This window comes from Condylostylus longicornis, unplaced genomic scaffold (assembly GCF_029603195.1).
Source record: "Condylostylus longicornis isolate FDR11 unplaced genomic scaffold, ASM2960319v2 ptg000048l, whole genome shotgun sequence".
Taxonomy (NCBI): Eukaryota; Metazoa; Arthropoda; class Insecta; order Diptera; family Dolichopodidae; genus Condylostylus; species Condylostylus longicornis.
This window is the reverse complement of record NW_026578017.1, coordinates 16,315,419-16,329,447: the sequence shown is the minus strand read 5'-3', so window position 1 is coordinate 16,329,447 and position 14,029 is coordinate 16,315,419. Positions and strand designations below refer to the sequence as shown.

General features: G+C 23.1%; 1 protein-coding gene across 1 annotated transcript in view; it reads right to left on the bottom strand.

Moving 5' to 3' along the window:
- Positions 1-9,573: 9,573 nt before the first annotated feature.
- Positions 9,574-14,029, bottom strand: part of LOC129610888 (transcription factor mef2A-like) — a 60,362-nt gene continuing 55,906 nt past the window's right edge. Inside the window, exons 5-7 of the mRNA XM_055523667.1 lie at positions 13,247-13,423; positions 12,684-13,129; positions 9,574-9,599 (exon numbers count right to left, since the gene is read on the bottom strand). Of these exons, the coding sequence (XP_055379642.1) occupies positions 9,574-9,599; positions 12,684-13,129; positions 13,247-13,423 (649 nt within the window). The remainder of the gene's footprint in view (positions 9,600-12,683; positions 13,130-13,246; positions 13,424-14,029) is intronic.

Genomic DNA, 14,029 nt, shown 5'->3' with positions numbered 1-14,029 from the left:
AAAGGTGTTGCTTTAAATTTTCTTTTAAAAAATTTAATAGAGAAATTATGTGAGTAATTTTAAGAATAAAATTAGAGAAATAAAGTTGGCGGCTAAAAAGATTTAGGTATATGACTGAATGCTACCCTATACAGTTTATAAGGTAAAACAAGAAAAAAATTGGGTTAACCGTGTTAATTCTGTGATACATGTACGAATGTTTTTAATGATACCCGTACGAATGTAATAAGAGTTTTCACACAGCTCCTGTTAACATTTTAACAGCAAGTCGGCTCTATTACTAAACTAGTTATAGTTAAAGTTTGAACAGTGTAATAAACATTTTAAGATTGTTAAAATTGTTTGTACATTCTCGTAAGTATTTATGCAAATAGAACCAAAATTTTATCAGAATAGTGGCTGTATTGCTCAACTTTTTTATGTACAATTTAAATATTTTAGTCTACATAGCTTCTAAGATATGATTAAACTTGTTTGTAAGTTGTATGGCAGCTATTGTCAGAAATTATTCAATAGCAATATAATTTTGTTGAATTATTATTAGCCTTATTACCAAACTCGTTTAAATAAAATTGACTACTGATTGCCTTATGTTTCTTTTTTTTAGTTTCAGAATTCGACGCTGATCAAATATATATTACTTGTGTTTACACTTCAGAAGTTTATTTCTTATCGTTCTTAGCTAATAAATTTACAATACTGTTCGAAATGAAGATTTTTGTTTGTGTATCTCGCGGTTTTAGTCAATCGGTAAGAAGTAATACAGAATTAAAATTCCAAATTTTCTTAATTTTCAGGACCTTTAATAAGGTAATTTATAACTAGTTGCAGAATTTCGCACTTTTCTTTATAATTACCATAAGCTTTAACTGTTATATAAAAGAAAATGAATGAGTTATGCATAATTCAGAAAACGTTCTTGTTATTCAAATTTCTCATGCGGCAAGTAAATAACTCTTGTAGAGTTTCAATGTCTGTCCGAATGGTATTCACTGTAGAAAATATAGTGCCATTGAATTAGAAAACCATTTTAAAACAAAGTCGAGCTAAGAAGAAATAAGTCTTCAGCGTAAACAAAATATATGATTTTTTTTGGCATATTTGCCATATTATAATAGGGTAAACAATCTTTCATTTCCTTTGTTCTAAATTTAAATGGAATTATTGCTACTTGTAGTATAACCGAATAATGAAAATTTAATTTGGAATTTACTTTTTTTTACTTTTATTTAGAAATTATTTCAAAACCAGATCCTGAAGTAAACTTAGTTTATAAAAACGCCGATCGGAGATTTGCGTTAGGCTTTCGAAATGTGGATGGCGATATTTTCGTGACATGGGAAATGTGGGTGACGATATTTACTTTCAATTTCATTAAATTTATATTTTAATATGGAAATTAAAATTCTTTTCAACAAATTACTTATACGATATGTAGACGAAGCAAAAAATATTTTGTAATTACATTAAGAATAATAATTATTGATGACGATTTTATAATTACAATGCAATTATAATTGAAATTATAATGACATCAGAGTATTACACGGATTGCATTCATATAGATTTATGAGAACCAATAATACAAAAGTCTACGTACTTTTTAATATAAAATTTAAAATATTCATGCAAATTCACAATCCTTATATTTAAATAACTTTACAACCGAATGTGTGCACATAATTTATGTAAAATATATGTATATAAGATGTCTATATGTGTAATATGTAAGGCAGTATTAAAGGTATCAACAACTCGTGCCATGTTAATTTTTTTTCTTTTTTGTAAAACATGGTTAACAAAATTATGAATTTTTTTTCCCTTTTATCCTCATGTAGATGTAGAAACTAGGTCAGAAAGAGCTTTACAATATGATCTACTTTAATTTCTCTTTTACTTTTTTGAGTCATAAATAAAGGATAATATAAAATATGATTTACTACAGTATACCCGGATGTATAAATATTATATTATATGTAAGTAATTATAAGTAAATCCGAATTTATATAAGGTAATAAAAAATTATTATTAAAAAATTTTATTAAAAACATTAATAAACGCAATGTAGCAAAACACCAGCAGGTGGAAATGTTGATGAATAAATCAGAATGATAGAAAGAGTGAATTTTGGATTTTAGAAACAAGCCATAGTTAATGTAAGTTTCTGAAAAATTATGGCGCCCCAAATTTTATTTGAAAAACAAATGGTAAGATAATTTTGTAAAAGAATTTTGGTTAATTTTTGGTAAGACAGAAAAAAAACGTAAAATAATTTAAAATTTTGTTGAAGTTTAATCCTAAAAAAATATTGCTATTTTTTAGTTTAGAAAATTAAAGGATTGGCAATACAGATCTTGCAAATAAAATTGCAAGAAATAAGCGAAGCACGTGATTTTTTGTTTAAATTATATTGAACCGTGGTCAGTAAGTAAAACACTATTAACTTTAAAATTATTTTAAATTAAATACATTTTGGAATAATAATTTATATAATATCACAGTGTAAACGATATCATGTAAAAACAGACTGAGATGCGGGTCATGACAATATTTTCTATTTAAATTACAAAATACAATAAACCTTATTTTAGTTGTCGAAGTAGAGCGACAATTGTCACTACGACTTGAAATTGAAATTCTAAATGGCGATCGCAGTGACACTTGTCGGGGAATAACTGGAAAATTTATTTCAGCCATATTCTAGTTGTCTTTCTGATGCGAGATATGGTGTAGCGAAACGACGTTTTTTTTCAAAAAGTATTTAACAAGTGACAAGCAAGAAGGATACAACAAAAATTTAAGTTAAAACAAAACAATTTAACAAAATAATAAAAAAAATTAATTTTATACATAAATTAAGCCATAAGATATATAATTTGTTTTTATCGTAAAAGTATTTATAAATTTGACGAATTGGAATTTTAATGTCAGAAAACGCCTTTTACAGGTACTCGTTTTTCCTTTGAATATATTCAGTAAATATAAATAAAATGAAATAAAATAAAATGTTTGTAACTTACTTACTTGAAAAAATTATTGTATTGGCTTACACTCCCTTTGGCAAAACCAATGGATTATAGAGCTGTCGCTAATCTTAAATCTTTTGATCCTTAATTGTTGTTTTGTTTTTAATTTCAACACTACCGGAGTGAGAAGAATCCGTAAACCATAATGCAAATGACATTTTTTATTATTTAAAAATAAAAATATATAAACTGAAAATTTTTTTTAGCTTGATCTTAACTTGCCAAACTTTCTTTTTAAAATGTAATTTGTTATAATATTATTTCTCGCACTCACGTCACTCGACAACCAGGATACGACAAAAGATGTGACACCTACAATGAAAAATGTCACGTAAGTGACGCAACAACTAGAATAAGGCTCAATATTGTTAAAAAATGAATCGAAAGTAATAATTTTTATTTAAAATAGTATTTCGGCAAGACTCTGACTTCGTTCTGTTCATAAAATTTTTGGACTACTCGAATGAAATATTATCTCAGGCGGACATTAATTTTTTAAGATAATGATTTTATATATTTTTTAATTATTTTATATATATGTAATTATATTACTTACTTTCCACATACTTATATATTTTAATTAACATCATATTTTAAGCAATATTAATTTAAGCAGTCTCATCCTGCAGTAGTTAACCTTTTAACTACTCGCAGTTTCTTTTTAATCTGGATATAAACCGGGTATATTAAAAAATATTTAGAAAATTATTTTAGATTAAAAATATATTGGGGTGCAAAGTGTCCAAATGCCATTTTGTTGTTCTGTACGCACTTCTAGGACGTTATAAGCAATATCATATTTTAGTTTTATACATAATATGTGTTATAATACCATAATGAAATATAATAGTTCAGCAGCTATGCTCAATATATCTGACAGTTAAAGTCAGTTGCTGTGTCACTAAACATCACAAATAATTCTGCTTATGAAAAGTTATTATTGTATTGTATAAAGTAAAATAATGCAGCTTTACTTTATAATTCGAATTACATTTGTCTGGGGTCGTGTATTTATTTTGTTATTCTCGCAATATTTACGGAGTTCAATAAAATCTGCATTGTGCAGTACGGTAAATTGAATAGAACATTCAATTCAATATTACGTTTTTTGTGAGTGATAATTGAAATAGAAATTCAAGGATTGTCGATAAATCGTAAAGTATAATAGAGGTAGACATTGTAATAAATAGAGCAGACCGGGTACAAATACAATAGACCTTTAAATTTTTAATTAAATGAAATAGAATTAATTTTTTTAAACAAATTTTCATAACATTTATTTGATTTATTTCTTTTTTTATTTTTTTTTTTTTATTTTTTTATTTATTTTTTATAATTTCTATATGTAATTGTATATTAGATGTAGTTTTTTTTTTGTATTTTGTTTTTGTATTAATTTTTCTTTCTTCTATGGTTAGGTTCAATTTTTATAATAATTAATCGTTTTATAATTAATATTTTTTTTTTGTTTAATATTATTCTTGTATTTTTCATTCTCAATTAATACAATTTTATTTTTATAATATTAAATTTTTTTTTTATATTTTTTGTAATAATAATTAATTTTTTTTTTTCAGTTTTTATTTCAGTTTTTAATTTTTTATATTCTAATTTTTATATTTATAATTTTTTTGTTTTTATATATATATATATATATAGATTTTATTCTTAAATATTTACACGAGTTTTAAATACAATTTGTTTTTATGTATAGCTATTTATAATTATTTTTTTTTATTCATAAATTTTTTATATTTTTATTTTAATAATAGAATATTTTTGTTTGTGTGTGTGTTAAATGCTACAGGAGTTTAAATAGAATATTTTCATTTTATTTTATAATTAATTCTTAATTATTTTCATATAATATTATAAAAAAATTTTTTAAGACTTTTAATTTATAATTTTTTACATAATTTTATAATTTGTTATTTTTTATCAACATTTCTTCTTCATTGTTGTTTTTTTCTTAAATATTCTAAATAATCAATAATAAATTTTCTTTTGCTCTTTGTCCTATTAATTATTTTCAAGTTTAATTTTTGTTTATTACAATTTTCTTAATTATTGATACATGATGTCTAAAAAGTTTTGTAATGTACTGGTAAATATTATGTTTGTAGGAAAAAAAAATCTTTTATTTCAAATGAAAGTATACAAGAGTGTTATGTAAATATACAAAAGATTTGTGGAAATTAGAAACTATAACTGGTTAGCAAAAATTAAGAGACCTATTCTCAAATGATAAATATTATTAAAATAAAACTTGCATTTTTTTAAAATAACATGATGTCGGAATTACAATTTTGCTGCCAATTTGTGCAGTCTGAGATATTAAGCAGCGAATGTAATGTTTCATACATCCATAAATGATCCCATTAAGAGACAAAAATTAAATATTTCAGTTAAATGTTAATGAATAATAAATAATTATTTTAAAATTAATAAGACTTGTGTCTAAATATAAATTAATAATTCTTGGTGAAGAAAAAAACCAGTTCATATAGAGTTTGCCTATCAAATATTTTGTCTATGACCATATAACAATAGGATCTCCTGAAGAGACCAAATGATAAACTATTTTAATTTGATGCTAAATATCAGATAAATTCCAGACTAATATTATATAAGTCTGTAAAATATCTGCAATTTTTAGTAAACGAAATTTTTAGAACTAGATATTATGGAAAACAGATTTCTGTATGTTCTGAAATTTGTTTGAAATTGTAAGTTTGTAATTTTATTTTCATTCATATTCTCATTGTATACTTTTTTTCATACAAAACAAATTGTATGAAAATTCGATACGTACGCCAACGATTTTGGATATGAATCAAATTTGGTCCCAAAACAATTTACAAAATGGAGATGGACCAAAGTAACAGCTGAATATCTATTCAATTAAATTAGATATTGAAAAACGGATAACATATTTTGAAAGATTATCCTCAAAAACTTATGAAAGTATACTTAATTCAGAAATTGCGAAAATGGCGTATAAATCAAAATAGCATTCATCATAACATTTAATACCTCGTTTAATTTTTCATAATTTTGTTTTCGGATTTAATCCCATTATAAATCTTTTATGTTTAAAATGTTAAAGAAATATTTTTAAAAAAAATGGTTATACTTAAATTTTAAAAATTAAGGAAAACATTTTTTTTCCATTTTTAATATTAATTTTTTGTTTAAAATTTTTAATTTTAAAAATAATTGAAAATTTACATGATTAAAAGAGAAACCATAAAACAATAAAAATAATTTAAAATCTATGTATACTTAAAATTTTAAAATATTCACAATAATTAATTTTATTTCTTATTACATAATTATTTTTGTATATGCAAATTTAAATATAAATACAAAATTATTTAGCTTTGGAATTATTTCAATTTTTAAACGAAATCAGGCTACAGCTAATATAAATGACAGTATTTTCTTATTTTCAAATTTTATGCTTTAGCGAGATTGTGAAACAAAATGGGTTTGCAGACTTTGGAATACAAACAAAATAATTATCACCCACATTCTATTATAATTGGTATAAATATTTGGTAGAATTTGGTATATCAGCAATGTCTACCTTTAATTTTATTAGAAGCTCATATTTGTTATTCTTTTCTGTTCTGTAAAATAAAAAAATCCCGATTACCAGTATAAAAATTATTAGAGCAACATTTTTACTGTAACTTTAATTAAATAATTTTTGTTATTACTATATAACTTCGCCAATTTTTCTAATTTTACTGACAAGATAGTGCGTCGCGTGCAAACACTGAGGTGATAGAAAATAACTATATCACGGCACATGAAAAGTTCTACAAAAAGAGAACATGTGATAATTTCGACATCTGCCATGAGGTCAAGATTGATATTGCTCTAATTATCACTACGACTACTAGCATAATATATAGAGGTAATAGTATTATTTCATGCGATATTTGCATTCGATACCACTACCAGAATATATAGGTGAATGATTCGATAAAACGAATTTAAAATGTTATTGAACCAATATAATATTACTGGCATAATATTATTTAAAATATTTCGAAACTTTTATATTTTAAAATAAAATTTATTGAACTTCAGGATTCAGAAACTCAATTTCGTTTCAAAAATCGTAAGGTTTGTATGTATATGCAAGAAAATTGCTATAACAACGATTTCATTCAATTTATCAATTAATAAGTAATTAATTACGTATTTAAAGTACTATTTAGGCTTGTTTGTAAATAATATTATCTTTTATGATTTATGTTCCATAAAAATTCAAATATTAAAATTCTATGTATACAGAGGATTTATTTTTAAAATCTTCATTATTTTCTAATAATATTTCTCATAAGAAAACACTGTCAATATAATATAGCATGCTATCGTGTTCTTTTACAAATTTTGTGTTTTCTTCAAAAAATAACAAAGTAATTATGTAAATGTATTATTATTTAACTGTATACAAGTATATAGGTATATAGGTATTGTGTTTTACATTTACATAAATATTATAATTACAATAATTTCCACCGCGTACGCAATTTAATGTGAGAACGTAATTAATTTCTGTTTTCCTCGATTTTTATACTCTTCATATAAATATTTTCATTATTATCCTTTATGACTTATTTTATTCGACTATATTATAATACATATGCAAATAATGTATACATATATATATATATATATATATATATATATATTTATATCCTTATATATGTAATATACATTTTTTTATTACAAACATTTTATGCCTTATTGTTTATTCGTTTGTTTACCATATTACTCTTTCAAAAAAAAAAAAAACAAAAATTATGATTAATGTTAGGATAAACAAGGACAATAAAAATAATAAGAAAAACAAAATATAAATAGAAATAAAGAAAAACACATAAATTATATTTTGAAAAGGATGAACATTTTTTTCAACAACAAAAATAAGTATTAGTAGCTATTTAAAATTACTATGTAATTAAATGTATATCGTAATATAAGTTATGTACAAATATACATATAAGTATATAAATAATGTGTTTATGTATATACTTAAATAATTAAGTGATTCTAGTTATCCATTGCGTTTAAAAATTTAATTATTATAAAAGTTTTGTTGTTGTCTAACAATTACAAACAAAAAATTCATACAATCTACGGTAAAAATGTAAAATTGTACCATTAAAGGTCCTGTATATGTTTGAATTAATATTTTATGGGCTTTTGTATTACAAAATAACTAATCTAAATCCAAATTATCAAAATAATAGTCCAAAACAACCACAGGAATAAAATAATAGAAAAAAATTGTAAAGGAAATTACAATAAAAATTTAATTTTAATTAATAACTGCGGTAAACTGTTCTATAATTAATTGAATATTTACCGCAGTTATTAATTGAATAACTGATATTGTTTTCATTGTTTTTTTGTGTTATTTAAATTTTTATTATTTTCTTGATAAAATTCGGGGGGTAAATGTAAAAAATGCACTGTATGGATAATAAATTAATTAACAATGTAAAAATATTAGAAAATGGAGGACTAGATATACATAGAATATTAGCGTACTAAAACAAAATTTACAATAGTTTGAATACGTAATGAAATTTATCATTAAATTTTCTAAACAAGCGAATAACTGAAGTTTATTAAGTAAGTTCTTTATATTTGACTACAGTCATATTCAAATTAATTGTATTCTGTCGAATATTTTCTTATTATTTACTTAACTATACCAAAAACCTTATAAGTTTAAGTTTTGGCTTTCATAATGTAATACTCGATTATAACAATTCTAATGTTTAATAGAAAAACTGTTTTTAGTAAAAATTATTTTATGCCAGTTTCAAATGTCCCATTTTTAGCGAATATATAGATCAAGAGCCGAATAAAATTTATACCGTACAAGAAATATAAAACAATTTAATAAAATAAAAGACTAAAGGAATCGAGAAATTTAAACTTGTGTCATATACCAGTCAAACAATAAACATCTTTATTATATGATTCAAGGCAATTAAAGATTCAAATGAACTATGAAGATCATTTAAATTTAATTGAACTGCAGTTTTTGTTGAACCAGGGTGTAAAAAAATTCTATATTTAAGTTTTCATTATATGATTACCGGTCATCACCCAGAGCAAAATTATTCTGGTCAAGATGATGAAGATATTTATTTTGATATGTTTGAAACAGGAGAAATGGCTCCAGATTTAGCTACTAAAAGATGACAGTTTAATTAAAAGTTTAAACGAAAAATCATTGGAAAAATAATAATATTTTTGGTCTGTTGGACAATTAGTGAAAAAGAAGAATATGGATATGATAAAATTTAAACAAATTATTTCAGAGAAAATTTCCGCTTATTATAATAGAATACTATATTTGTGAGGTACTTAATATTTTTTGTATGAGAAATCCGAAATTCTACTCTAGAATGATGTGTGTATTATTTATACATAGTTCTTTTGAAGTATACAATTTTAAAGATTAAATTTTAAGAAAGAGCTATTCCATTTGATCAACAAAAAGGTTTAGTCCATATATAATTCACTTATCAACCATTCTCGAATCATCTACACCACAATAAATGAAAAATATAATTTTGCACAACTAAAATATTTTTAAAATTTAATCATGTGAATTTGAAAAAGAAAACAAAAACCGGAGAGAATAAAAGAATCACGTTTTGAAAAACAATAAATGAAAAATTTTCTCTAAACAACTAATGAATCTATTTATTTTTATTATATGTACACACATATATATGGATGTGTATATGTTATGCTCGTATACTTAATTAAATATTCAAATTGAATGCAAATTTATTAAAAAAAAAAAATAATTTTATCCTTTGTCTTTTCTTCTTTTTATTTTTAATTTTTTTTTAAACCGAAACTGCTGTATAAACAAAATAATATTATTAAAAAATACAAAGAAATTTTTGATAACGAAATTGTCTATAAAACTAAATCTAGTATTTTTTTCTCTAAAAACTTCCTAATTTGACATTCTGTATACACACACATACAATAAAATCATCAAAAATTTATTTTTTTTTTAATTCCCATACAATATAAGGATAAAAAAAATATTAAAAGGATATGCAAAAATTGAATATTTTTATAAACAAAAATACTAGAGCTATTGTTCAAATAAATATTAGCTATTTCGAGAACAAAAATTTTATTCGGCGTTAAAGACTAACGAATTCTAACACATTTTTAAAATTGTCTATGTGTAACCATAGTTAAGTACTGCATTTGTATTAATTTCCTTATACTGAAATTGATTGGTATACAATTATGAAAAATCGAACATGCACATATTACCCATTAAAATTAAATTTTTCTTGACTAATATAACACACAACTGTTGCTTAGATGAAGCATTAAGTACAACGCTAAAAGAACGCAAAATAAATTTTTTTTTAGTCGCAACTAAGCAACTATTAGTTAAAAAGTAACAATCGTCATCATTTACAGGAAAGGGAGGAAAAGAGTATAGATGATGTAAGTTAAATAAAGCGAGGAGATGAAAATGACGAGAACAAATAAAAACATACCGAACTCCAGGCACTGAGAAAGTGAGAAGAATTCTACAAAAAATGATAGGAAATAAATAAACAAATCAATAAAACGAACAAGAATAAAGAATATTACGACAAATTAAAATTATAAATAAAAAGTGTAGATCTAAAAGTACCCTTACTAACAGCAGGATCAAATACCAAAGAACTAGAATTAACACAATGCAACATTCTAATGACCAACTCATTTCTTCCATATAATCAGTAGAATTATAGTGAACATAATATAAGATCTTTGCTCTAGTGGTGGCGGAGTTACGGTCTTCTGGTCCTCACAAGTTGTTCTGGTCCTCGTGTGTTGTAGGGCATTCCGCGCACTCGGGTGAGGGCACACAATAGATCCTTATACGTGGTCTCGCGGTGCACTGTTGCCCCCGTTGTATACATCTACAAATCTACAATACAAGACCTACGATTTCTTAAATTATCCCTAAAAACTAGCTCTACGATTTTCTAATACTACAATTTGTTTCGGTACGGTCTTAATTTATCCGTACATCTTTGAAATTTTGGAAAATTGACAATTTATTAAACACCATACGGTGAACTCTTTAAATAAAAATTATTTTAAATCTCAAGATCCTATTTAATTTTTAGTAAATTAATTGAATTTAATATTTGTAATGTTAGCCTCTTTTAGACCTCAAGATAATTAAATTAATAAAACAATTTGACTGGATTTTATTTATTTAAAATTACCACTAAAGTGTGATAAAAATATTGTAATAACATCGATGTGCACTAAATAAATTTTAGTATCTAAAAATATATTTTTTTTTTCAAAAAAAAAATAAAACAAATCACTGATACCAAAATGTAGAATAGAAGAAAAATAAACAATAAAAACAAAATATGGAAAATATTTTATCATATTAAAAAATAAAATACATATACATATATATAAAAAGGATAAAAAATTTTCACGATTTATGACCAGAATAATGGAATACTTAATGCTTTTGGCGTCTAAATGGTTTATGCAAAAAACAATACACGTACATACTATATTTATATAAAATATTTATTTATTTATTTTTCAAAACAAAAAACAAGGAAAAAACGAAAGGAAATAATTTTAATATTTTATTGTTGTTGTTGTTAGCTAAATTTTTCATAAAAATAAAATTTTTCTTTTTAAAATTCTCTAAATTTATTTTTATTTATTATTCATTATTATTTTCATTGTTTTCCTTTTTTTTTTGTATTTTGTTTTTCATTTTCATATTTTACTTATCTCTTTTCTATGTTGTTTGTTTTTATTCTATTATATTTTATATAATAAACAAATGCTACAGATGCGCCAAAATTTCCATTTCATTTTGTTGAGTATTTACTAACATCGCATTATTATTACCACCATTATTATTACTGATATTATTGCTGTTATTATTATAGAAGTTACTGTTGCTACAACTATTACTATTTCCATTACCATTACCATTTGAATTATTAATATTGTTTAGATTTCTATTATTATTAATATTTGTTTTTAAATTTATAGAAGATGTTGTTTCATTAATACCAATACTATTATTGAAATTTCCAATTATTCCATTAATTCCATTACCGATATTATTGTTAACATTTCCAATAATTCCAATATTATTAGTGTTGTTATTAGTTAATAAAAGTTGTTTTTGTTGTTTTTCGGATTGCTGCATTGTTGCTGATATTGTAACAATTGTTACCAATTCTTTACGACCAATATTATTACTATTATTATCATTATTATTGTTATTATTATTATTATTATTATTGTTATTATTATTATTATTGTTTGTGTTATTATTATTAGTACGAAGTAATGATGTATTTGTGTCATTCGATGAATTTAAATTGATCGAATTTGTACTAGATATTTTATTATTATTATTTTTCAAAATTTTACTAGGATTAAATAATTCATTGGAATTAATTTGGTTATTAGTATTATTACTATTAGTATTATTATTGTTATCATTATTATTATTATTGCTTGTGGCATTTGTTTTATTTTTTATTGTACAATGACTATTTATATTATTGTTACTATGAATATTACTGTTATTATTATCATTACTATTATTATTACAATTTCTATTATTATTGTTACTGATAGAATCTGGATTTTGATTATGTAAAATTGATGTTGTATCATTTTGTTTTATTATTGTTGATTTAAGATTATCATCACGTTTCGTTAATAATTTATTTGATAATTCATTTGCTGTTGCAGTTTGTGTTGAATAATTTTTTCTTGTTGGTGGTGATGGTGAGTCAGTTGATGATTCTGTTCTAGCTGAAATTGGTGTCTCAAATTCCATTATATTGCAATTATTATTATTGTTGCTATTTTTATTATTATTCGTTATTGATAGTAATGAATCTAATTGAGTGCTGTTGTTATTACTTTTATTCTCGTTGCTGATATTTCCACCTAAAGTTGATTCAATACTATCAGTATTACTATCAATAGCTTCACTATGGATTATTGTTGAAGGATTTAATGATAAAGAATTACTATTATTATTGCCATTACTATTATTGTTATTATTACTATTATTATTATTATTATTATTATTATTATTATTATTATTGTTATTATTGTTATTAGAACTATTATTATTGGTACTATTATTATTATTGTTGCTATGAATAGTTTTTATAGAATTTGAATTATCGTTTGGAGTACTATTGGTTATTGCTGTTGTAATATTTCTTGATCGGTAACTTGGTGGTAAACTGTATTCAGAACCAGGACCACCAACACTACTAAATGTTCCAACGTGACCATTAATATTTCCACTGCGTGGATTTGTACTCAAGGGTGTCCTGTAATTAGAAAAACAATTTTTTTTTTCATTTAGTCTTTTCATAAATTTCTTTTGGAAATAATAAAATTATTGGCACCAATGAATAAATCTGAATAATTCATAGCCTGTTTGTTAATTTTTGTTTTGTATAAAAGAAGGAGAATTTTCTCGCAAACAATAATTTTATATAGCGTCGCATTTTAAAAATTTTAATTTGCATAACTTCATGATGAATGTTTTAAAAATGAAATGAAATTTTATGAACTGCAAAAATTTTAAATGTTGAGAAATATTTTAACAGTATTCATTGTTAGGCTGTTAATATTATAATCAAATTTGTACGAATTCTATATTAAATTTCGAAGGATTTCAAAAGGGGCTTTTAAAATAAAAATTAAGAATGACTAATAAACTTTCGATAATAATTAATTTTACAATTAAATTCCTGGTAATATACTTTAAAATCATAATACTTTTAAAAGAAAAACTATATCAGAAAATTATTAATTTTTCACTACAAAGATTAAATTTCATACACAATTCTTTTTATTTTATAATATCATAAAATTAGTTTTCCTATATAAGACACTATTATAAATATATACTCAATATAATAATTACTTAA